Source organism: Toxotes jaculatrix, chromosome 21 (assembly GCF_017976425.1).
Source record: "Toxotes jaculatrix isolate fToxJac2 chromosome 21, fToxJac2.pri, whole genome shotgun sequence".
Classification (NCBI taxonomy): Eukaryota; Metazoa; Chordata; class Actinopteri; family Toxotidae; genus Toxotes; species Toxotes jaculatrix.
The window spans coordinates 15096713-15121619 of NC_054414.1; the positions used below are offsets into that span (position 1 = coordinate 15096713).

The 24907-nt window shown below is 43.2% G+C and overlaps 1 protein-coding gene across 1 annotated transcript in view; it reads left to right on the forward strand.

Moving 5' to 3' along the window:
• The first annotated feature begins 939 nt into the window (after positions 1–939).
• nrxn1a (neurexin 1a) overlaps positions 940–24907 on the forward strand; it is a 52344-nt gene continuing 28376 nt past the window's right edge. The window contains exons 1-6 of the mRNA XM_041066968.1: positions 940–2202; positions 7352–7369; positions 8190–8219; positions 20296–20597; positions 21746–21769; positions 23735–23896. Of these exons, the coding sequence (XP_040922902.1) occupies positions 1470–2202; positions 7352–7369; positions 8190–8219; positions 20296–20597; positions 21746–21769; positions 23735–23896 (1269 nt within the window). The 5' untranslated portion in view covers positions 940–1469. The remainder of the gene's footprint in view (positions 2203–7351; positions 7370–8189; positions 8220–20295; positions 20598–21745; positions 21770–23734; positions 23897–24907) is intronic.

The window sequence follows — 24907 nt, forward strand, 5'->3', positions numbered from 1 at the left end:
ATATTTCAACCGCATTCATTCACCCCGTCTATCAATAACTGTGATGCCGCCGCTTTGCGCCTTCAAAAGACTCGAGGTGCGGAGAAGAAACTATGTAGCCCGGTCTGCAGCCAGTGCGTGTGCGGCGTTGTGTGTGTGAATGTGTTCAGTTGTTAGAAACGAGCTCTGAAGCCGTTAATTCGATAAAGCGCGAGGCGGTTTGAGTCATCCGCCGCAGCGCGCGGTGCTGCTCCCGCTCTTTGTGATGTAGCTAACAGAATCCTTGATGGTGGCGCGAGGTGCCTGCCGCTTATTACCATTATTAATTACGTTTAAATAATAAAAAAAAAGATAACCAATAAACAAATCAAAAGTCGCTGCCTAAAGAATCATGTTCAGAATAATGTCGAGTGTCAGAAGTGATTAAAATATGGTTTTTATGACCGTAAGGCAGTCGCAGGTATGCCACTTTATAAAAATCTCCTGCGGCATGATGGGAGCTCTACTGAGGAGGTGCTGTTTGTATGTGTGCGCGTGCCTGCACTGTATGTGTTTAGCTTAAGTAAGAAGCTTCATTGTGTATGTTCACTATGTTCATAGACAGTCTTGATTTGAACCTGTTAAATGTACTGGCTAATGTGACTGTGTGTGTGTGTGTGTGTGTGTGTGCGCGCGCGCATAACAAAATGCATGATATTGGGTAATTTGAGAATAATAGCAGGCTGGGCTTGAGTATGCTATGTGTGTGTGAGAGAGAGAGAGAGTATGTGAGTGTGTGTGTGTGACCCTGGTTGATTGTGCCGTCTCTGTTCTCTCTGTAGGTCGCTGGAGAGAGTGATGACGCGGCAGTGAGAGACACACATACCTCACTGGCACACGCACACACACACACACACACATATTTGCCCACACACACTTTAAGTCTTGCCCTACTAAGACAGGGAGGAGGGGGAGAAAATACTGCTATGACGGTGTCATTTCTCTCCATTACTAGTGTGTGAGCCACACACACTCATACTCGTACTCCGTGGGGAGTTGCCTGCATGGGGGATAAGGCCCTATCTAGGGCACAAAGATGGAGTTCACATCCTATTCGTCAAGTGTCTAACACTCACACAGATGCACGCACAAATACACACACCTGGAATCTCGTATGTCAGAAGTGAAGAATGAAAGACTGAATGGAGAGAAGGCATTGAACATCTCAGAGAAGACACAAACGCCAGGCCAAGGCCAAAGAAGATGTCCCAAGGGTGCTGAAAGGACGGAGGGAGCTGTTGTTTGACCCCCTCCCCCACTGGAGGTGTATCGTATAGGAGCCTCACCTTGTAAAGAACACTACCAAGAAAGCAGGGTGCACCTGAGACACCTAGAAAGTGTTCTACGAAGCGCCCTACAGTTGTCACCATGAGCTGTAGGCTAGAGGGAACACCTCAGCTCTAGCCTCTATCTCCTCCAGTGTGTGTGTGAGTGTGAGAGCGAGTGTGTGTATGAGTGTGATGGCGGTGTGTGTTTGGGCGGCAGCCCCCCTGCTCTTCCTGGGGCTGTGCCTGTGCAGCGTGGGGGGCCAGGCCCAAGGGGAGGTTTTGGAGTTTGGAGGTGTGTCCAGCCAGTGGGGGCGGTTTCCAGTGTGGAACGCCTGCTGTGAAAGTGTGCTGAGCTTCAGCCTGCGGACTCATAGCCAGGAGGGCCTCCTGCTCTACCTGGATGATGAGGGCTTTTGCGACTTCCTGGAGCTGCTGCTTCTCCATGGCCACCTCCGCCTGCGTTTCTCCATCTTCTGTGCTGAGCCAGCCGAGCTGCAGTCAGGCGTGGCGGTGAGCGACGGGCGTTGGCACGCAGTGCGTGTCAAGCGGGACTGGAGGAACACCTCTTTGGAGGTGGACGGACGACTAGAGGGATGGGCGGAAGTGAAGAGCAAGAGAAGAGACATGACAGTATTCAGCCACACCTTCATGGGCGGGTTGACGCCAGAACTTCACTCCTCGCCTTTGCGCCTCACCTCCCCTTCGGTGCGGGAACACCCCGCCTTCCGTGGCTGGATCACGACGGTGAGCATCAATGGTTCACTGGTGACGCTGGATGGCTCAGAGGGCGTCACAGTAACGGCTGGCTGTGGGCCGGACCACCAGTGCCAGAATGGAGGGGTGTGCAGCGTGGTCAACGACCAGGCCGTCTGCGACTGCTCCGACACCGGTTACCAAGGCAATGACTGCAGCGAAGGTAAGGCCCAGAACCATGCTGACCCATCATATACATTTCATCCTTTACATACATGCACATACGCTTAAATACATAAATGCACATACAGTTAATTTTGTGGAGGGATACCTCCAAAGTTATACCTCCAATTCCCAACACCAGGTTCTTCAGTGTAGACATCTATTTTTCATTCACACCTTCACAGCTGCCTTCAGTTGGTGTGTATGGACCAGCAGCCTTCGCGAAAGTGCAACATGCATACTGATTATGTTTGGTATTGATTTTTTATGGCTGCCAATTTAGTGTGTTCCTCCAGAACTCAGAGCTAAAACCCCTCCCAAGAAGCGCAGTCAGTTTAGTGGAGCTGGATCTGAGAGCTTGAGAACAGCTGTTCTGTACTGTATTCAGACCGTGAAGCTTGGGAGTCTGGAGATTTGAGATGAAATCCTGAAACGCACAGAGAAGCCTTACCTGGCTGGCAGTGGTAAAGCTCTGAGGGGCTCAGCTGGTGTGTTTGGCAAAATAACCATATAGATCCATTATGGATGTGGTTCTTGGCTCGTGTTGAGAGACTTTAACTGGAACTAGGCTAAGAGGCTGGAAATCAGTGGTTGCTACATGGCTGACACCTGGCTGCCTGTGTTAATGGATTTGTATTGATTCTAGATGGCCTTCACAGGTACCATACACAGGGTGTTGAAATGAAGTGTGTACAATCTATCACCTGCCATTAATTTGAACAGCTGGCAGTCTGTTAAGATGCTCTTTTTGTGTATGTGTGAGCTTGTATAGTATGTGTTTTTGTGTTAGTGTTCTTATGCATTATAAAAGAGCAAAGAGTGTCCTGTCAGTGGTACTTTACAAATATGAAGAAGTGTGACACTAAACAGCCTGATATAAAAATCAAACTTTTATGTCCCTTATTGGAAGAGGCAAAAGAAAAATGCTTCTTTACAAATGATTTAATAGCTCAGCTCCACAAGAACAGCCTCCCTTAATGCTGTCAAACAAGCCTTTGGTCAATACAAGTGCCAATATACAGGGCAGTGTAATGATGGCCATTACAAAAACGAAACAGCTGCTTAATGAACTCGGCTACCTTGTTATGGCCAGTACTGCAAATGCTTTAATTTCCCCCTGCTTAGGTGTGTGTGTTGTCAGATTTGCTTCAGTTCATCCACAGAGCAAATCTGCATTCTTAATCAATAGCTCTCTTAACTACTGTATGCTTCTTTTTTTCCCCCCCCCAATGCCACAGATACCGTTCAGCTTTGCCTCTGCAATTGATTTTTTTTTTAACGACACAAATGCATCAGACAAAAACGGCAGAGTGGCCTTGCTGCAAGGCCACCGTTTGTCACCGACCTGACCTCACACTCCACCCAGCACCGCTGTCGGCATCACACCTCCCTTTAGCCACCCACCATATCACACTCTAACATTTAGTGGACAGTGGGATGGCCTAGGTTACCATGGAGACAGTACTAATAGGGAGACCTCATGCCAGGAGTGTTTCTCCATTCTCGCTCTTCCTGCCTCCCTCCCGACTCCCATTCCTCAGCTCCAACCTCCAGACTCGTTGCTGCCTCCAGCTCTCCTCTTAGGGATTTCAGGCATCATGTATGTATCATGTATGTAAGGCATCCTTGAGATAATAATGATTGTCCTGAGCAGGTGGGGAAGGTAGCTTGTGCTTAAGCTCACTGAAATGATTTGTCGATTGACAGAAAAATAGTTGATCATTTACGTACAGCTACAACAAGTAGTCAATTAATTGATTAGTTGCTTGACAGAAAATTAATCAGTAGCTATTTTTTAAGCAAAAATGCCAAACAATTGCTGGTTCCAGATGTGGGAATTCAAAGATGGCCTTGTTTTATTTTCCAAAAAGTGAAGATTTTCTGCTTTTCTCTGTTTTGTATCATTGTAAATGGAATACTTTGGATTTTGGACTGTTGGCTGGACAAAACAGCAATTTGAATAAATTGCCCTCTAGGAGACAGTGCTATGCATTTTTCACTTTTTTGACATTTAAAACACTTAAGGATTAATTGATAAATTAAAATAGCTGACACATTGATTGATACTGAAAACAGTTTACCATGCTAGTGCTGCATGTGGGGTGTATATACATTCAGGAAGTGACAGGTGAAGCTATGATCAGCTCTCAGCAGAAAGTCGGTGCTGAACTGAGAATTACGTGTGATCCGAGCCTGTCAAATCCACTCTGTTGTTTTTCTGCTGGTGAGTGCACAATGGGAGACACAGAGCACACATATACCTGCACAAACATAGAAACACATGGAGAAACACATTCACACGGCGTGAGGACTGTGGTACCACCACCATTAGTCACATCAGGTTTGCTAACAGCGGTGTAGCTCTGCAGGCTAAATGGGAGGTGCAGACATTTTACATAAAGGCCCTCACCAGATACAATACCTGCTTTGGACTGGCACTTTGTCGCTCAACAATAGGCTACTTACACCTTTTAAGGGGCTGTTTTATATTCCTACAGATGGACTCACATTTCAGTTGTGAGTGATGCCAAGTGTTGCTGTGGAGAACAAGTGCTACAATCATTTTTTCTCTTGGCAGTAGTGGCCGGTGTTAGTAATAGTAGTCTCATAAAATGGTTCCAGTTAGGAGGTCTGCTTGGATGGATGCACGTGGGGTGGGTAGTACTGTATTTGGCTGCAGCAGATTTGCTATCATATGAAATCTTATAGCATTGCCAGAATGAATAATGCTTATATTCTGCACAGAATGAAAATAACAGCTTCGGATAAAACAATAGCGAGTTGTTCTTGGGGTGAATTTTGCTGTGAGACTGAAATGGAAATGCAAAGATCCCCTCTAGCTCCCTTTTTGAGTGTTGACATGAGCGTGTTGTTTCAGACTGGTATTTCACTAGTCTCTTCATGGTTTCTCAGATTCAGATTTCAGAGTTTAGGCAGAAATTGCTGCAGGGTTTAGAGTATGATGTTAGATGATGGTGGAAATTGAGAGTAGCTTAATGACTTAAAGGTTACTTCATGTCTTTTCTTCAGTTGCTCGCTAGTAGTGATATTACAATAATTCATGGATGTTAGCTCAGGAAACAGGAGCCTTTCCAGTGAACTGCCAGCTTTTCACTCAGAAATACAGCAGCAAATGGGGCTGGTTAACATAAAGATAAACCATGAACTACAGTGAGTAACAACATCTTAAGAGTATTTCTGGAGCTTGGTTCTTCTCTTAGGCCTCTCTACCTCATGTTACTCATTCTCTGAAAATAGATGAGAGATACAGAGAGGTCTGAGAGGAGAACTGAGCAGATGATGTACTCTTTTGTAGTGCTGTGGTATATAATGTGTTTTTTCTAAAACTGGCCCCATGTACTGCTGTTCATTTTGGTCAGACTAGATACCGGCTCAGTGGGATATCTCCAACTACAGGATCCTTGGGCTGAACTAATATCCTTGCACTACCTGTGAATAACTCTTACCACCTTAAAGTATGCCTAAAGAAATCTTTTGGGTGCACTGAGGAAGAACTGAAGAAAATTTAAATTGGAGAGCAAAAGCTCAGGTCAAAAGCCCTCTTTGACGAAAGAAAAAATATTATGTTAACACCGTCTAAGGTTTTATAAAATGTTGATTGAATGTGGTGGAACCATAGTTGTCTCTTTCAAGATGAGAATGATCATTATTTGCAAATATATGAGTCCAGGCTGTGTAGTTGTTTTGTAAGAAGTTAGGCAGAGTCGGGTATAAAGGTTTATCTCTTATATGGTACCTTGAAATTACTGTGGTATTCTGATCCCAGCAACTTCACTGAATCTGCACAATATAGCTTTGAGATAAAATTATAACCCTCTGAAAATTAGGAAAAAATTCTGTTATGAATCTTTAATACAGAACGAATATGCTCTGCGAGAGGAAAAAATGAAACCTCAGGACCATGTTTGAAGCCAGAAATAAGCAGTTTGGCTGTGGCAGTGCAGGTTTCCGTACACGTTTACAATTACACAATATCTTCAAGGCTCCCTAATGATCCACTTTTATTCACACTCATATTTTTGCAGATTTGTGACAAGCTTAGACACATTTGTAAAGTTATATCATATTATTTACTGTAAGTATTTTTTTCCGCTCTAAAAGACAGTGTATTACATCTTTCATACCAGTGTGCGGAAAGTGCTTTTTATGAGGGTTTTGCTCCAAAGCACATCAATGTGTCAATTTTGGATAAAAAAAAATGACTATATTTCAAATATTCAAAATATAGCTGTAGTAAATGAAGAAAGGTTGGCCAGAGCCATGCATAAATGTAATTACTGTCTAAGCCATTCTGCCCTCCAGTGAAGGCAGAGTGAACCTGGCTTGTTAGGCCTGGCCTGGCTTGCATTGTCCTTGAGGGCAGATCGCTGTTAGCATGCTAATGGCTCCACCTGTTTCTGCCATGCTACTAGCACAAGGGCAGAGGCAAGGAAACACTCAGATGAGCCCACTGCTCAGAATACGCACACTTAAACACACACTTTCATATGCACAAAAACATGCACACGCACACTCTGTCCCAGTATTGAACCATGCATGCCCCTTGTCTTCCTGCACTGCTAATCCATCCCTACATGTTTACCCTGCTATTTCATATCATTATTACTGTCATAGTCAATGTTAGTGTGTGTGTGTGTGTCTGTATGTGCGGGAGACAGAGAGAGTGAGGGAGAGATTGTGATACTGTGGGTGTGTATGTGGGTGTGTGTGTGTGTGTTGCATGCTATCTGTCGAGGGGCTCTGGGGAGAGGAAGCAGCTGCAAGGTAAGTTCTGGGGTAAACGGCCCTTGAATCCAAACATACAGGTAGGAATGTATATTTACGCCCACACCCCCTCCCCGTGTGCGCACTTATGTATGTGTATTTGTACACATGTGGAGTCATAGAGAGAGACTGTGCGTTTTTTTTAATGCTGCTGTGTGCGTATATATAGACAAACCTCAGTTTTGGCTACCAATGCAGCATGGTACCCATTGTGACGTTTGTGTGGACTTTGCATGTATGTTACCACGGTAACCCTGGACGGGTGTGCATGTACAGTAAGTAGCCATGGTAACCCAAGGGCTGAGCATGCATGTTAATGAATGTCTGTCTCTCTCTCTCCTCGCCCGGCTGCAACACCTTTCCAGAGCACAGCTACACCCCAGGTAGGTTGTACCTCTATCTATCTATCTATCTATCTATCTATCTTTCTATCTTTCTATCTTTCTATCTATCTATCTGACTATCTGTCTATCTTTCTATCTATGTCTGTCTGTCTATCTATCTATCTATCGTCTGTCTGTCTGTATTTGAGTTTCTCTTCTTTCTCTTTATTCAAACATCTTTGCTTTTTTATCTGATTCCCTCTTTTACATGCCCTTGCCTTAACTCTTAAGTAAACATTAATTTACCTCTATCATCATTTTTTCACCTTTCCTCTCCACCCACTCTGTAGCCATTTATATCTTTTCCATGTCAGTCTTTTCCTTTGCATTCTTCTCTCTGGTCTTTATGTGCTCATTACATCTTCTGTTGTGAAAATGCAGTACAAGATAGCCAGCGTAAATGTATGTTGGTCTATGTGGGTATGCAGGGGTTGGTTGCTGACATCTGGTAAGTACGGCATCCCGTGTGCAATCATCTGAAGTGGCTTTTGCCTCAAGGTTACATAGACATAGACACATGCAAATACTGTACTGCGTACGACCTAGTTTGTGGCTGTGTGCAAACGTCTGTGTACATACCTGTTTGTGCGTGGGATCGCTGCCTAGGATGAGTAAGTGTCTACAAAGCGAGTTTTTTTAGACATTTGGAATAATTTAGAGGACTCACACACACGGTAGCTAATAAACACAGAGAACTTTAGTCTCCACCAGCATGTCACTGATAAGCTCCTGTATCACAAAAAACACATATGTACACATACACACACTTCACCCCCCATGATCCTTTGCTGTGCTGACTGTGCTCTTGTCTTCCTTTAAGGTCTGGCACACCTGATGATTGGCGACCAAGGTATGGCCTCCTCTTACCTCACTTCCTGTTGTCCTCTGCTATACCATCATCCCCTACCTTCTCACTCCCACACTCACAGCTCCCTTTATCCCTCCCCCACTTCATCACCACCTGGCGCGGGAGGAAGTTGTCTCTCTAGGCACTGAACTAAGGTCAGTTTTTTTTTTCTGTAATTGAGTTTCTTTTCATTTTAAAAGATTCCATTTCGTCTCATCAGAAATTTCAGTTTTACTTTAAACTGAAATGGATGACTTGGACATTTGCAATGGAACAATTAAATATGAAATATGGCTTTAAAGATCATTTTATCATTTAATTTTTGAAGAGAGTGATGAGCCTGAGAGCAACTTCTGCTGGGATATACACTCTAATCATGGCTGCTGATGTGGGGTGGGAGGGAGTAGACGGCTGTAGCTTGACGGCCCTTCACTGGGTTAGACTTGGCAGGGCTCCAGGTCATGGAAATGGAGATAAGGGCTGACTGACCGACTGACTCCATGGATGGTTTGATTTGGTCTTTACTCTTCCACCTCATCTCATTTTCTCTCATCTATATGTAACAGTCTGATCGAGGGGATGGGAGCGTTGGATGTGTGTGCAGTTTAATGCATATGTGTGAATATGTGCTTTTACATCAGGATTTGAATCAATGACGGTGGCAGTTTTCACAGGAACATTCATCCACATTCATCCATGGCTTCTCATTGGCTTCCAGCATGTCTCGCTCTGCCGTCGCTGGTTCTCACATCGGCTCCTGATCATACATTGGCGAGCGCATGTGATTCTGAACAGATGTTCCTGCTGTGTATGGAAGCGATGCTGTTACACCTCAACCCCCCCCACCCCACCCCCCAAAGTTGTCCAGTGTTTTTGAACACAGCCCAAAAACAAGTGCCAGTGCTCTGCCTTTTGCAAAGTGTTCACTGATGAACAAAACTCACATTGCCACCCCTGTCTTCTTGCCCCCTTTCTCATTTTTCCTTGTTTGTTTCCTTTCCTGCCCTCTTTCTCACTGTTTGGAACACCACCCTCTGTGAATTTAGGAAAACTCAGAGGTACCCCCCGATTTTTTTTTTCATGTGTATGGCTCATGGGCTGTTCTGGTTGGTTTTGAAGGTGAATGTATTGACGGGGTCTTGTATGTATGGTAATGAAGACCTTTAGAGCTGTTCTGCTTCAAGTTCTGCCATTAAATTGGAATGTTTCATTTTTGGTAAGGTAAGCTGCTGATGCATGTGTGTGCGAGCGTGTTCATACTTAAGCGTGCGTGCATGCGTGCGAATGAATAGGAGCTCTGGCCTATGGTGCTCTTGAAAATCTGAAGGTAGGTGCTGCTCGATTGGTCGGCTCTGCATGACGCTGATGAATACACTGATTGGCCCACATGAAGACAGGCCTGACTGTGACAGGCTGATCTGCGTCTATTGTGCTCTTTGATTGGATGAGAGAGGATATGATGACGGCTGTCTCCCATTGTGACAGGGCCGCCGTGTATTCAGTGAAATGTGCTATGTAATGAAATGTTCATCCATGCTGGTGGATAGAAATATCTTGAATAGAGCACAAATGATGTCTCCAACCATCTATCACAGTGAGACATCTCGACTCTGTCAACTATATTTCTATCTGAGGATTTTTGCAATGTTTTGATTGCTAAGTGAGCTCTGAGTGCTGGAGTTTTGTGCCCCAAAATGTCTGCCATGAATCATCCAGGTGGCAGTGAAAATTTAATTGCTTCATCTGGCTTATGCTCGGCATTTTAAATCACCTACTTAAGGACTGACATGTATTAACATATGTTTTCAGCATTATTACACAATGTATTCGGTGTATTTGTGTATAGTGGATGCCCTCAGTATTATGGATGTTTGGATTGTGATGGGCTGAAAGTAGAACTGTGGCTGATTTTTTTTCTTTTCTTTTTTTAAACCTTTGAAGTCTCTTTCAGAAACTGTACACATAAAAAAGCTGTGTGTGTGTGTGCGTGTGCGTGGTTGTGTGTTTTTGCTCAGCATACTGAGATGTAAAGGCTGTCAAATGGTGCAGACGAAGCCTAGCTTAGGTTAGCTCAGCGTAAAGAGGCTTTTTGAGGAGCCCGCAAAGCTGAAATGAGTTTCTTTGAGGGGGCGGATGGGGTGTGGGAAGGGGTGTCTTAGAAAGATATATAGCATGTGTGTCTGCTTGTGTGTGTGTGTGTGCTGGAGAAATTGAGAAAAAGAGACTGTGTCTGTGAGAGAGGAGCTAAAGGAAAGAATGATAGAGGGAGCGGAGAGGGAAAGAGGAAGCGAGGGAGAGATAAAGTGAGTCGTCTTCTCTCCTGTGATGTAGAGCAACTGCCTGTATCTGCAAAGGGACAGCGGTGCTCCTGTCTGCCCTCCCAGCCCAGTCATTCTCCAAGGGACATCAGCCCTGATGGGGAACCATGGACCTTTCCCCTCCTCCATAAAACACAGCTATCATTCTCTCTGGAAACGATACCCACAGATCACTAATCACTTTGAGTGGGTGAAAATGCACGAATTGTGGAGGGAAGAAAGAAAAGAGGAAGCCAAATTGGATTTTCATAAGTATCGAGCAGCCAAAGGAAGAGGGGGAAATGGATTTTTTTTTTTTTTTTTTTTTTTTTGAAAAGTATTGAGCAGCAATAATCTGGATGGAAAATGTGCTTAAAGCCAAGTAGCAGATTTTGCCCTTTCTCTTCTCACTGTCTGGCCAAGAATAGACCGTGAAGGGTTCTGGGTGAATGAGTGATTGTAGGTTTTGAATAGGATTGAAGAATGGCTCTTGGACGTAATTGGCATCAATGCTCGTTTATGATATTTATTTATTTATTTATTTATTTAAGCTTTGAGGCGGGTTGTGTGGTTAATAGCAGTTGTTGTCCAAGTGTTCTCGATATCAATCCGACAATCTGTGCAGGGCATAGACAAGTGGTCAGCTTCGCTTCAAGTGACCTTTACACATGCGTGTACGTGAACAGGCGGACAAACAGACACACACTCACACACAATAACCTTTAGAGAGTGCCTGCTGAGTAGGTGAGTGTGTGTGTGTGTGTTCAGTGTAAATATGCATGAGTAAGGCTGCCTTCACATATTCTTCACGGTCAGTGGATGAAGAGAGAATGAGGTGTGTGTCTGTATGTTTGTGTGCGTGTGTGCCTGCGTCTTGTGCGAGCTGCATGAGTGTGTGTTCAGGGGAGGTGGATTGTGAGTCATCACTTGTGACTCATAAAGCGTCGGCAATCAAAGCGGCTCATTTTAACACATTGTCTTATGGGAAAAACACACAGATGGACGCACACTCCACCCAGGCACAATTTACACACACATACACACACATGTTCAGTGTCACACTCTTTGGATTTCTCTTTAGATTGTCTCTTTTGCTTTTGTCCCTCTACCTCTCTTGTACTCTCCCGGATATACACATGTGCACTCTTTTCTCACAACGCACACGCACACACACACACACACACACACACAGCGGACAAGTTCCGTGCTGACTCCACCATATGTGGGGTTGGGAGTGGTAGCAGACGCCAAGACAAGAGGAACCAGTCAGTACCAGCAAAGTACAGCATGTCTCCTACCTCTTACTCATCACCATCTAACAGTCCTAATAATAAATCACACAAGGACCGATTATTCTTTAATAAAATACAGGCACTGAAAGTAAATTAAAAAACATATTTTTGTTGCTTTAATTATGCTTGTTGAATGTCTTAACTTATCTGACTCAGTTCAGTTATTAAACTAGTTGGTCTTAAAATTAATAAACATCCTTTTTTTTTAATATGACTTAAGAGTGCAGCTGATGATTATTTTCATTATCAGTTAATTTGCTGAGGATTTTCTTAATTAATTGATAAATTGTTTTGTTTGTTTATGGTACTCAATAGAGAGAAATGCCTCTTATGATTTCCCACAGCCCAAGCTGATGACTTCAGATGGCTTGTTTTGTCTGACCATCAATAAAAAAATACCCCCAAAATTTTCAATTTACTATCACATACAATATGACAAAGAAAAGCATCAAATCCTAACATCTGAGAGACAGTAATCAGCAAATGTCAAACGATAAATACGATCACTTGATTGTCTAAACAGATATAGATTCATTGTCTGTGGGAGGACTGTCAATGGTTTTTGCCTGTTACTCTGTTGTTGTGAATTTGAAGACATCAGCTTAGGCTCTGGCAGCTTGCAACGGGCATTTTTCTCTATACTGTAACTTTTAAAGACGCTCACTAGCCTGTGTGGTTTGTAATGCTGACATAACTTAGCAAGACGGATAAGTGAGCAGCACCCAACACGAGGTGAGAGAGAGCCACTTGGTGTTAACAGGCAAGTGTCTTGTGATTGGCTGCCTGCCGGAGTGACTGGCATGAGTTTGGGTCCTGATGGCCACATCTTGAGCTGTGAAAATGCCCCCTTTGGCCATCGGCAGTGAGAAAGCAATTGCAACAAAGTTTTTATTGCAAAATGTACAATTTTCCTAGATATATCCTCTGCACTAATGGGACTAATTCTGCCTCTACTCTCTGCTACTAACACCCATTACAGTACTGTACTACAACACTCATTAATGCTTAACACCCATGCAGTTCTTGTAATGAAAGTCACAGCACCACATACAGAGCTCTACCCCCACATTATCAGGGAGATACACAGTTACTGAATTCACCATGGGAAATGTGTAGCAATCCCACTGGTAAATGTATACATTTGTTGGTAATTGTATGCAATTACCATCCTGTTAGTAAGTGTACACATTACCATTTTTGTGCATTCACGGCAACGCTAATAGGGAACGCACAAAGCCGATGCACCCTGCAATCGCCTAAAAATAAAGACATCAAACGGACTTCCCATTTACAGAGGATGAAGGGGAAAGATAGAGCGGAGGCTGGCTGCGAGTGTGTATGAGGGGGGAGGAGGAGCGGGCGGGATAGGGTAAAAGAGTGTAGGAAAGTGATGGTGAGGAAAGATAGGAGCGCATTGAGAAAGTGGGAAAAGAGAGGTTGAAAGAGAAGGTCGGACACGCAGGGGGAGACAGGAAGGGAGATAAGACTGCAGCGTTTCTCAGCAGGAGTGCAGCATCTCTCCTTGGGCTCCCCGACTTGACACAGTCTCGTATCAGCCAGGATGGTATTCATCAGTGATGCAGATACCTCATCAAACAACAGCACTCACACACACTTTTTTTTTTTTTTTTTTTTTTTTTAGAAAGAAACAGGCTAGTTGGTGCTCCAATTGTCTATTACCTGTTCTAGTAATTTCCATTGTGTCTGGGTGGGTGCTGAGGGTAGTGGCCCAATTGGCGATTCACTCCAGTACCCCATCTGGCATTTGAAGTTCATTTCTTTGCTGTTTGCCAAGACAAGAACAAACACATGAACAAGCGTACACACACTCACACTCACAGGCATGCTCACGCACACACAAGCACTCATTTACTTGTGGCACTTGTCTGGCATAACTACAACAACTGAAATAGCCACAGCTTTCATTAAAAATCCATTACATTACCTTTATGAAAAGAGGTCTTTATGTTCTTGTTATTTGTTAACAACTTGCTGTAAGAGGGTTTCATTAGGTGTTGGTGTGTGTGTGTGTGCGTGTGTTTGTGTGACAGCGCAGGAGCCGTGTGGATCTGCATGCATGCAGATCTGAGCACTGTCATTTGTCTGTGTGGGTATATTTAACTGTATGCTTTCAAATCATTTCGGGCTGCCTGTATGCACGAATGCATAGGATTCCAGTGTGTGCGCTTCTCTGGTCTCCTATGTGCAAACAGCACGCGCCGTAATGCATGTACCTGTGTTTGTGTGCATGCCTGAGCTCGCGTATGTGTGTCTAAGAGGGATGAAACTGACTCTGATCTTATCTAGCTTAAGACAAATACACTGTTCTGCCTGCAGACATTGTCATGGAAACAAGCCGGTTTCCCTGGGTACCAGAGAGAAGGCCAAATTCAAGCTACAAACAGAGAGAGAGAGAGAGAGAGAGAGAGGGAGAGAGAGAGAGGGAGATAGAGAGAGATGAGCATAGATAAAAGAAACAAAAAGGGACAAGAAATAAAAGATTGAACATAATGGCAGGAACTGTTCTGTTCATTGTTTTTTCTTAAAATGAAATTCACAGGGATTAACAATATGGGATGTTATTTAGTTATATTCTATTTGTGTCCCAATAAAATTCACTTTTAAAAAAGACCATATCTGCTCAAAAACAATTTGAACTATAATATGCTTTACTGCTTATCACTATAAATGGAATATTTTTGAGGTTTGAATATACTGTATCACGTTAGACTCTGGAAATTGAGATGGGCATTTTTTACTTTTACGTCACGTCATAGATAAAAGTATTGGGCTGATTCTCTTCCATACTGACTAATGTGTTGATCATTTGTGCAATTAGTCAGTCACAGCTGCAATGATTAGGCAATTACTAAAATGACAAATATGCGGATAATCAATTGTTTTTCATTTTTCAAGTAAAAATGGCCAAAATTTGATGGTTCCAGGTTCTCAAAGGAGAGAATTTGCTGCTTTTCCTCATCTTAACATTATATTAAATTGCACATCTATAAGTTTTTCAGACAAAACAAGACTTTTGACGACATCACCTTGAGCTTTGAGATATTGTGATGATTAATCAATTAACCAAGAAAATAATCTGCAGATTAACCTGTTATTGAAAAATAATTTTTAGTTGCAGCCTCACAGTCAGTAAATTGTTTGAGATAAAGAAAAATTACAATTTCAAGAGTCCAGTGGAACACCTTCAAAATCAAAAGATGTTCACTTTACCATGATAAAGAGCATTTATACTTGATGAATGACGATTAATCAGTTATCAGAATGGTTGATCTGTTTTCTGTCGATCAACTAATTAACCGTTTCTGCTCTTGTTTTACTTCCGGGCCAGTGACCCTTTTGTCGGAGCTGGCGTTACGTGTTTTTTAAACTCTCTCATATATCTCACTCCAGAAATGAATTCCTTCAATTTAAGAACAACAACAACAAAAAGAGGAATAAGAGCTTAGCGTTGGAGACAACCAATCTGTCACTTGTGTCCTGACAGTAATATCCTTCTCTACAGTATTGCTCCCTTGGCTGTGATGTGATAGCCCAGTCAGTTTCAAAGCCAGATGCTGTATATCACTGAATAGAGATGGAAACAGCAGTCGTATCCTTTAGTGAACTTGACTGTATGGATTTTCACACTTTAACTTATGGAGACTATGCATATTTTAGCATGCATTTACATACATTTCCTAGACTGGTCATCTATCTGTATACTGTATGAGTATATAGTTAATCCACCTGTCTGTTATTAAGGAGGGATGCCTTCATATGGGATGTTAGAGTTTATTTTTTCTGTGTTGTGTGTGTGTGTGCGCGTGTGTGTGTGTGTGCACGTGTTTGTGTATGTATGCGTGGATAGTCTGAGAGAAGCTGATAGCAGAAATGCATGGTGGGCTAAAAACGAGGTGCAGGGGAATTGCAGTGTGCTATCTCCAGAATGACAGGGCTGCCATGATTGAGGCTTGCTATACTAGGATTTAGATACACCAGCATTTTTCTCTCTTTCGTTTCTTTCATTCTCTCTATCCATCCATGCCCCACTCTCTGCCACTCCCTTGCCTTGTCTCTCTTTCTATCCCTCTACCTCTTTCTCTCTTCTCACTCTTCCATTTTGTGTTCCCCATCTCAATGAGTCCCTCTCTCTCCCCTATTTCTTTTATTCCTTCTTCTTTTGAATTCCCCCTGTGCATCTTTCCCTTTTCTCTACCCTGCTTCTTTTCCACCCTGCTCCCTCTATCAGGTGCTGTATAATGTAGGCTCCCCTGATGTGCTCCCAGCCTCCATCCGCCATTTTGATTCAGTACAGCTGTCCATGATAATGTACTGTTCACTCAATCACTCTTTCTCTCTCTCGCCCTCCTTCTCCATTTCTCTTCCTGTCTCCCTCTCTCCCTGAAACACACATGCACAAGCACATCCATATTTGCTGTAGCCCCTGCAACACAGGGTTGCCATGGAAATGACAAATTAGTGTGTGAAATGTTGAGGAGGAGACCCATGAGAAGAGACAAAGCCATATGAGACACACTCGCACTTGCTACATGCACACAAACACACAGTGAAATCTAAGTGATGTGTGTTTGATCGTTGGAGAGGCGATACAGTTGCAGCTGGTCCCAGCAGCAGCCATCAGATCAGTTATTCACTCTCTCTCTCTCTCTCTCTCTCTCTCTCTCTCTCTCTCTCTCTCTCTCTCCTGCCTCCCCACAGAATGCTTTATTCATTAGAGTAGTAGTTTAATGATAGCCTTCAAGGTCTAATGCCAATCACTCTCCATCTTTACATTTTTGCCAATTCCCACTCCTATAGCCTCCATAGTACTGTTCTTACTTCTTTTCTGCACTAGTTTCCTGCATATGTTCCTGGTTATTTCTGACACACTTTCCTACCACCTTCCTCCCTTAATTCCCTACTCGCGTTTCCTTTCCTTCCCATTCTTTTCCTTTCCTTTAGTAACTTAATTTAATTAGTGTCTCAGTGAGATCAAGATATGTTTCTCAGGGGAGAGCTGAGAAATTGAGAGACATTTTCAGTCAGATACAGATGGTACTTAAGATTATTATCACTAGCATCCATTAATCTAATGAGTTGTCCATTAATTCTTTAGTGTAAAAAAATTTCAGAAAATATTGGAAAAAATGTCCATTGGAATTTCCCAGAACCCAAGGTGGCATATTCAAATTCCCTGTTTTGTCCAAGTAAAATAATAAGATTATCAATTTACAATGATACAAAACAGAGAAAAGCAGTAAATCCTCATATTTCAGAAGCTTCATGTCAATTAATTATGACAATTGATGTAAATGAATGTTCTGTCAAATTACCAATCCATTAAACAACTAATCATTCAGACACTACAACAATTAATTGACAACTAGAAATAAAATAATGGAAATATGTATAAACCTGACTTAAAAAATCCAAAGCAGAAGAATTATTTTAAAAGTTGTTTTAGAGATTTCCCTTTGTCTCCCTCCCCTTCTCTTTCCTTCATTTAATCAGGTAGAGACCTACATACAACTACAAATAACAAATAAACTCCAAATAAAAACAATGACCACATTTAAAGAAGCATGAAGTCAGAAAGCCAACAATCAAGCAACACAACAAAACAAGATTTAATCAAGCAACAACTACAACACTCACAAAAAACAACAGAAAATAAAGCTTTAAAATCTCCACAGGACAAGAAATAACTCAGCCTGAGGGATTTCTTTTCCTGCCCTTTCCTTTCCTTAACTTACTATATTTACTCGTAGTGTCATTAAGATCAAGGTCTCTTGAGAGACCTCAGAGTAAATAAAAACAGTTACTGTCAGACCTTACATACAACACACCGCCAGCCCACAGTGAACCACCTAATAGAAAAAAATTACAGGAGTCATATAAGATATAACGCTTAAAATCTCTCAGGGAACTTAAATAATCTAGCTTGAGAGATTTACATTTTTTCCCTCTCATTTCCTTTTCGTTGCTCTTTGCTTTCAATTGAGTTTTTCTCCCTCCTGTACTCCTTCATTCTCCTGCTCGCTTGCTTGACAGTGCTCTCCACAGGATGAAGTGTGACATGTGGTGTGTATGTCAGTGTCTGTCTCACTGTTTACTCTGAGCTAATACTGACTCACTCCATTTATCTGAGCTACAACAAATCCACTCCAACCTGCCCACTTGAGAGCGTGCACGTTTCCGTGTGCTTTAGGTGTGTCCAAGCCACCGCACACATGCATGCACGACACACGTTGAGCGTCGTGTTTGTGGCAACCAAATATACATTTTTCCTGCCTGATTTTGGTGCGTGTGCGCCTGTTGTGCGTGTGATGTAATAGAACAAGGAGTAAGTGTTTGCGGGCCAGAGCTTCCAGATCGATGCAGAGATGCTTTATGTGCTCCTGTCTGGTCTAATGACATGTCTGTAAATTAGCAACAGAATGGTGGAGCACCACACTGAAACCTAATGGCACCTCTGTAAATTACTGCAAGAATGCTGCTGGACGGCTGCGTGTGTTCTCATTGTGAACAACTTACCCCCCCACACACCCCCCCCCACCCATACTCTGCCACCTCATCTACATTTGTCTACGTGTCTGCATGTGTGTCAGTGTGTATGCGTGATTGTGCGAACATTTGTGGCTGTTCTTTCTGTGTGTGTTTGTGTGTGTCTCCCTCCTCCTCCTCGCGCTCGCTCCTCTCAGTAAAGACTAGCCCGAGGCCCTGAGTTGGTAATAGCTTTTCTGACAGCAATACACCAATATTTACAGAGACCAGCACCCACCCACACCCCCGCACATTTCATGCACACATAAAAAGCATATACTTGTCTGTGCACACATACACATTCATATGCTTGAAACAAACATGTTTTTCCTTTTGAGACACACACACACACACACACACTCTCTTAATTAACATGCTGGGAGGGAAGGAATCACACACTAGGGGGAACTCACACATGCTGGCAAACAACGTGTTTTTTCTCACTCATATATTGGCATTCACACTTCAGGGTTTTTTTTTTTTCATGCAACAGAGGCAAAGAAAGACAATTTGCCACAATTGCTCTTTGAATTGTGATATATTCCCACTTTTTCCTTCTCATTATTCTCTCTGAGTTATATTCACTCAAGTGCAGCCGATTCCATTTCAACACTCTTCTCTTTGCCTCTCACTACCTTAATAACCTATTACACTTCAGTCTGTTCATTACGTGGTGACACCACCCCCCACCACCATAAACTCTCCAACCCCTCCTCCCTCCAGCGGTTCCTCACCAAGTGTCTGTCTTGCTCCAGCCTGACCTAGTGTGTTAAATTCCCCTCCGTTCTCCTCATTATCGTGAACTACAAGATGGTGGTTGTGCCACAGGCTGCACAGAGCAGGGAAAAAGAGGCCAACGAGATGTGCGGAGAGGAATGGTGGAGGTGTGAGAGACACAGGGATGGTGGTGAGGAGAATGCTAGAGCGGATGCGGAGGAAGGGTGAAGCTTTTGGGGGGGGGATGGGTGTGAAGGAGACAGATAATGTCGCCCCTGCTTGTGTATGCCACCACAATAGTATGATCATTTTTTGCACACAGATGTGTGTGTGTAGGTGTGTGTATTTGTTCCTCCGCTGGCTTGTGCATATGGCTTGTGAGTGTGAGTAGGTGTGAGAGAGTTGATAACAGAGTGTGAGCTTAAGGATGATGGATTGCAAAACCTTGGTCTAGTGTCCTTGGGGGTCACTAAGAGTGTGCAAGGTAAGTTGCTATTGGCTCTCTGCCTGTTATTCTGAATTCTAATTGGCCTTTCCTGCCTGCTTTGGCTGCCATGATGCTTACAGGCTGCTGTTCTCCATCTTCATTATCAGTTTTGCCATCCTTCTTAAAACCTTTCTAACCTTTACTGCTACCACACATACATACGCAGACACACATTCTGGCTTTTGACGAACATCATGAAATGAGCCATGTTGTCAAACAAGACCACATCACTTCAGACTGCCAGCACAGCTGTTCTCTCAAAAGAGAGGATGGCAGGTTTCATAACGAGTTTGGAATGCTACAGACTCACGACTGTCTCTCTCGCATCCACACTGTTTAATCTCCAACCCACATGAGTGATCAAAGCTTGTTTACACACCACTCCATGGTACGATTAGAGGTATGGAAGGAAGTGTTTCTTCCAAGTGCTGGCATCAGCGAGGCTTTGGTTGACAATAACAACATTTTCAGCATCTTCAACAACATGTTTTGTACTGCACATCCGAATCAAATTTAACCAGGCCCAGCTGAGCATTGTTTTACTCGGCTTGCTCTGATGAACACCCACCATTTTATCATCTTTGAACATATTGTGACGAGCAGTGTGGGAAGAAACAACATAGCTTGGATATTGTACTAATCATGATAATGTTCAACAAGAGTGTAATGGTTCCCACACTTCTTTGTTCTTCCTCCCTGTTTCCTCCTCTTCTTCCTCTTCCACCTCTCCCTTTCCCTCTCAGCTCGCGAGGAGTACGTTGCCACCTTCAAGGGCTCTGAGTACTTCTGCTATGACCTGTCGCCCAACCCCATCCAGTCTAGCAGCGATGAAATCACACTGTCCTTCAAGACTCTGCAGCGCAATGGCTTGATGCTGCACACTGGCAAGTCAGCCGACTATGTCAACCTGGCACTGAAGAACGGTGCCGTGTCACTTGTCATCAACCTCGGCTCTGGGGCCTTCGAGGCCTTGGTGGAGCCCGTCAACGGCAAGTTCAACGACAACGCCTGGCACGACGTCAAGGTCACCCGCAACCTGAGACAGGTAACCAGACAACAGGAGGTGGACAAGTGAGCGATCGAGCAAAAAGAGGAGAGGAGATACAAAATAAGTTACAATATTAATAAACCTTGAAGAAAAAAGATAGTCATAGTCATCGGGTGAGACAAAAAGATGGCAAGAGGTAGATTAATAAATGGATGTAAGCATGTTCTGGATTTCAGTTAGTGATGAAATGATTAAGCAGCAGAAAATTAATTGATAAGAATTTTTACCATGTTGATTAATCTTTTAAGTCATCCATTAAGCAAAAACGCCAAAAACACTTGCTTGTTTCAGCTTCTGAAATGTGAGGATATGCTGCTTTTGCTGTGTTTATATCATATCTTTGGGTTTTGGACAATTGATCGGACGTCACCTTGAGCTCTGGGAAAATGTGATTAGCATTTTTGACATTTTATAACAAACTGATTCATTGGTTAGTTTGAGAAATAATTGACACATACTTTAAGATTCAAAATGATCGTTATTTGTTGGCCTAATTTCAGTTACTTGTTAAATAGTCTAACTGTGTATCTGAGTCATATGGTGAACCACAGTGACTGCTACAGATGTTTCAGGGGCAGTGAGCAGCTGAAAAGACTATAGCCCGCAGCAAGAAACTAATCAATGTGAAAGCTACGGTCAGTGGTCTGTTGTCCAACTGCAGTGATGCTGTGGTAGGAAGAAAATACCTGAGGTTTTGGTCTTAGTTTACAGTGGGTTAACCACCAGACCAGCACTGCTTTCAGCTCTAGGTGAGTGCTTTTTCAATTGTGTGTGTGTGTGAGTGAGTGAGTGAGTGAATGAGTGAGAGAGAGAGAGAGAGAGAGAGAGAGAGAGAGAGCGAGCGTGAACTAGCGAACACTGAGGGTCACTAGCACTCAGGTGCCTGTAACCCACCTGTGCCCTGCCTCTACCGTTTGCCTGTTTGTACTACTAACTTGACTACTAACTTTACTAACCTGCTAGTGAAACTAACCACCATCCATGGAATGATTCATTCTACTAACCTAACCTGTGCCCTTCTCCTAGCGAAACCACTCCAACCAACCTACTAACCTCACCAGAGGCCTTCTAGCTTTCCTTTTTTTGTTCCCGAAGTTGTTCTGTTCACAGTTTTTTGCTTTCCTTTCTCCCCCTCTCCTACAAAGCACTCAGGCATTGGACACGCTATGGTAAACAAACTCCATTGTTCGGTAGATATCATTCTAATTGTTTCTTAGTTTGGGTTTGCCCCGTGTCTATTTCCTTTTGAACCATAGACATCAAAACTAAACCAATAAAAGGATAAATGCGGTTGGTAATCTCTTACGCTTAAAAAGCCCCGGTCCCCCCCCCCCTTCCTTCCTTGCCAACCACTTTTTTTCTTTAAATCCTTTACCCCCTTTCTCTACCGTTTTTTTCACTCCATCACTCTGTGACTGATATGTAGGCGTGTACTGATTGGCCCATGCCTCACCTGCACGCAAATGGCGAGACCCCCTTTCCCCCCTTCCTGCATGGCGTGATTCAGAAACCCTTCCCCTCTCTGACTGGTCCGTAAAATGGATAGAGAGGTCCCTCCTTCCCCTCTTTTTTTTCTTCTTTTGATTTTTCGTCCACCACTCTCCCACTGCATGTTCTCCATTGTGCCTCTGATTCATTCTGTCCTGTTGTTTTTTAATCTACTGTGTCCTCTTTGCCAGTGGTTGCATGCAGAGAGAGGAACAGGCTGCATGTTTATATATTTATGTGAGTGTGAGTGTGTGTGTGTGTGCGCGTGTGTGTGTGTATGTGTGTGGAATGAGCCATAACCCATCTAACACCTGTGCGTGTGTACATCAATTTGTGTGTGTTCGTCCGTGTGTCATTTCATTCGGACTCGCTGATCTAACAAACCCCCCAGACCACAAACTAACTAACTAACACCATCATCACAACTCACCCTAACAACACAATAACATAACATCATCACAGCTACTAACAACATTGAAATCATTAACCCTAACCTCAGTAACCCCACACAGCTTGGCCTGACACCAGTAACACTACTGTGGCTGCCTGCAGTGCAACAACTAACCACTACTAACAAGTAAATAGTACTAACACCTGTATAGCACGATGAAGCCTGTGGATATTTTACTAACACCTGCCTGGCTGGGCAAGTTTGCCTGGCAATGATAAGCACCATCAGTGAGAGGGAACTTACTGTAGTGGGAAAGTAAAGAGCTCACAACCTTTATGGGCAGTCAAACATGGACAGTAATGTACTGTAGAATATCAAGGTTGATCACATACCACTAACTGTGATTTACGTGTGACAGAGTTGGCTATGTGTGCTAACTAAAAGCCCCTGTACAGTCTATTATACAGCAGAATGGTCTGGTTAAATTACACCAGAGCCAGTGTCACTTTAGGTGGAGCATTGAAGAAAGTTGTTATTAGTATATAAGGTATAAGTCAAACTGGATCTTCAACCATCAAGATAAAGCAGCTCAGTCTGAGGCAGAGAAATGAAGAGGAAAACTTTTAATGTAAAGGTCGAACTATCGTACGTAGAAGAAGGGGCTTGCCTTTTAATGCAACGCTGCACAAATTTTGTTGGTTTAATTTGTTTTGTAAAGTCAGTACAATGCAGTGACAGAAAAACAGACTGGATTTGAAGTCTGGGTGCGGAGAGAGTCAGAATCTAGCGTTTGTGGCCCTGAAGCTTTGGGTATTTGTAAATCTTTAATTAATCATACCTAGGATCTAGTTGTCATTCTGTACAACTGCAGTTGACAGGCAGAAGGAGGCGGACCACATAGTCTGGTTCTGAGTATACAAATGGTAGATGGAGCTACAGACAAAATTAATGGTAGGCTGAGTGAGTGAGTGGCTTTTAGCAGTGCATAGTAACACATTCCAAATGACAGTAGTACAGTAGTACACTACTCAATTACACCACACAGTTAGCACTAATCCAATCACACCAAATCAAAGTCCCAACAGCACAACTGGCCAATTCCCAAAACCAATCAGGCCTTTTCCCCACCAGATTGCACACACATTGGTTACCAGAGTAACGGGGGCTAATTTGGCTGGTCAGCGCCTAGCTAGCGCTTAGCGCTGCCTTTGGTGTGAGTATATAGCGTGTCCTTTCCCTGTGCTTTGTTGTGTAGGTGACCATCTCTGTGGACGGCATCCTGACCACCACGGGCTACACCCAGGAGGACTACACCATGCTGGGCTCTGATGACTTCTTCTACGTGGGAGGGAGTCCCAGCACCGCTGACCTGCCGGGCTCTCCAGTCAGCAATAACTTCATGGGCTGTCTGAAAGAGGTGGGATGCATTTGTGATATGTAAACATATTATTAATAATTTTTTTCTGTATTGATGGATAGTATATTGTAAAATGAGAAATGCATGCAAAGTCAAGACTTGACATGAAATCATCAAACTGTAATATGAGACAAAAATTTGCACTCATGTAAAATAACGGATTATCGGAATATCGGATTTTGGTAGTCTACCATGTGCTCAGAATTATTAATTTAGACAGAATAGGCAGCTGATATAATCTCCACATGATCATTTCTTCACAATATGATTCTACTCAGTGTCGATGAATGATAATATTTAATTATTGCCCAGTTCATACACTCATGCTGCACAGACCTCTTTAGCTGTGTCCTTTCAAGTTTTACACATATCTTTCTCTTTTTTTCACTTCTTTTCTTTATTTCTCTCTCCCTCCCTTATTCTTTCTCCCTTTCTGTAGCGCATCCTGCAAACATTTTACACACATTAACTTATAAAGCCCACACATACACAGAAATTCTTGCATTTGGCAGACCCACACAAACAGTCCCAGACACACACACACACACACACCCTCCCCATCATCAGAGAGAATCAGTGATGAGTGTCGTTGAGGGAGTAGATACAGCACTAAGCACTAACATGCTAATTAGCTACGCCACAGAGACGCTCCATCCATCCGCTGTGCTTGAAATGGGCCACTGCAACAACAAAAACTCACATGACACACTGATGAACACACACTAATACACATGCATGTACACATAAACACAGTCTCTGCATGTATACACAGCAGGAATGCACAAATATACCCACTAAAACACACAAAGACAAAAATAGTCACAAACATAAACAGACATGCACATGCATACACGGCTTCCACAAAACTACCCAAATACATCCTCACACCCATTATATACATACCCTGTCTGAGTCTCCCCTTCATTCACACAGGCTCACACAGAGGCATAAACAAACAACCAAACAAGCCGACAGATGATGTGCCAAACAGAGAGCTATCTGTATCAGTGG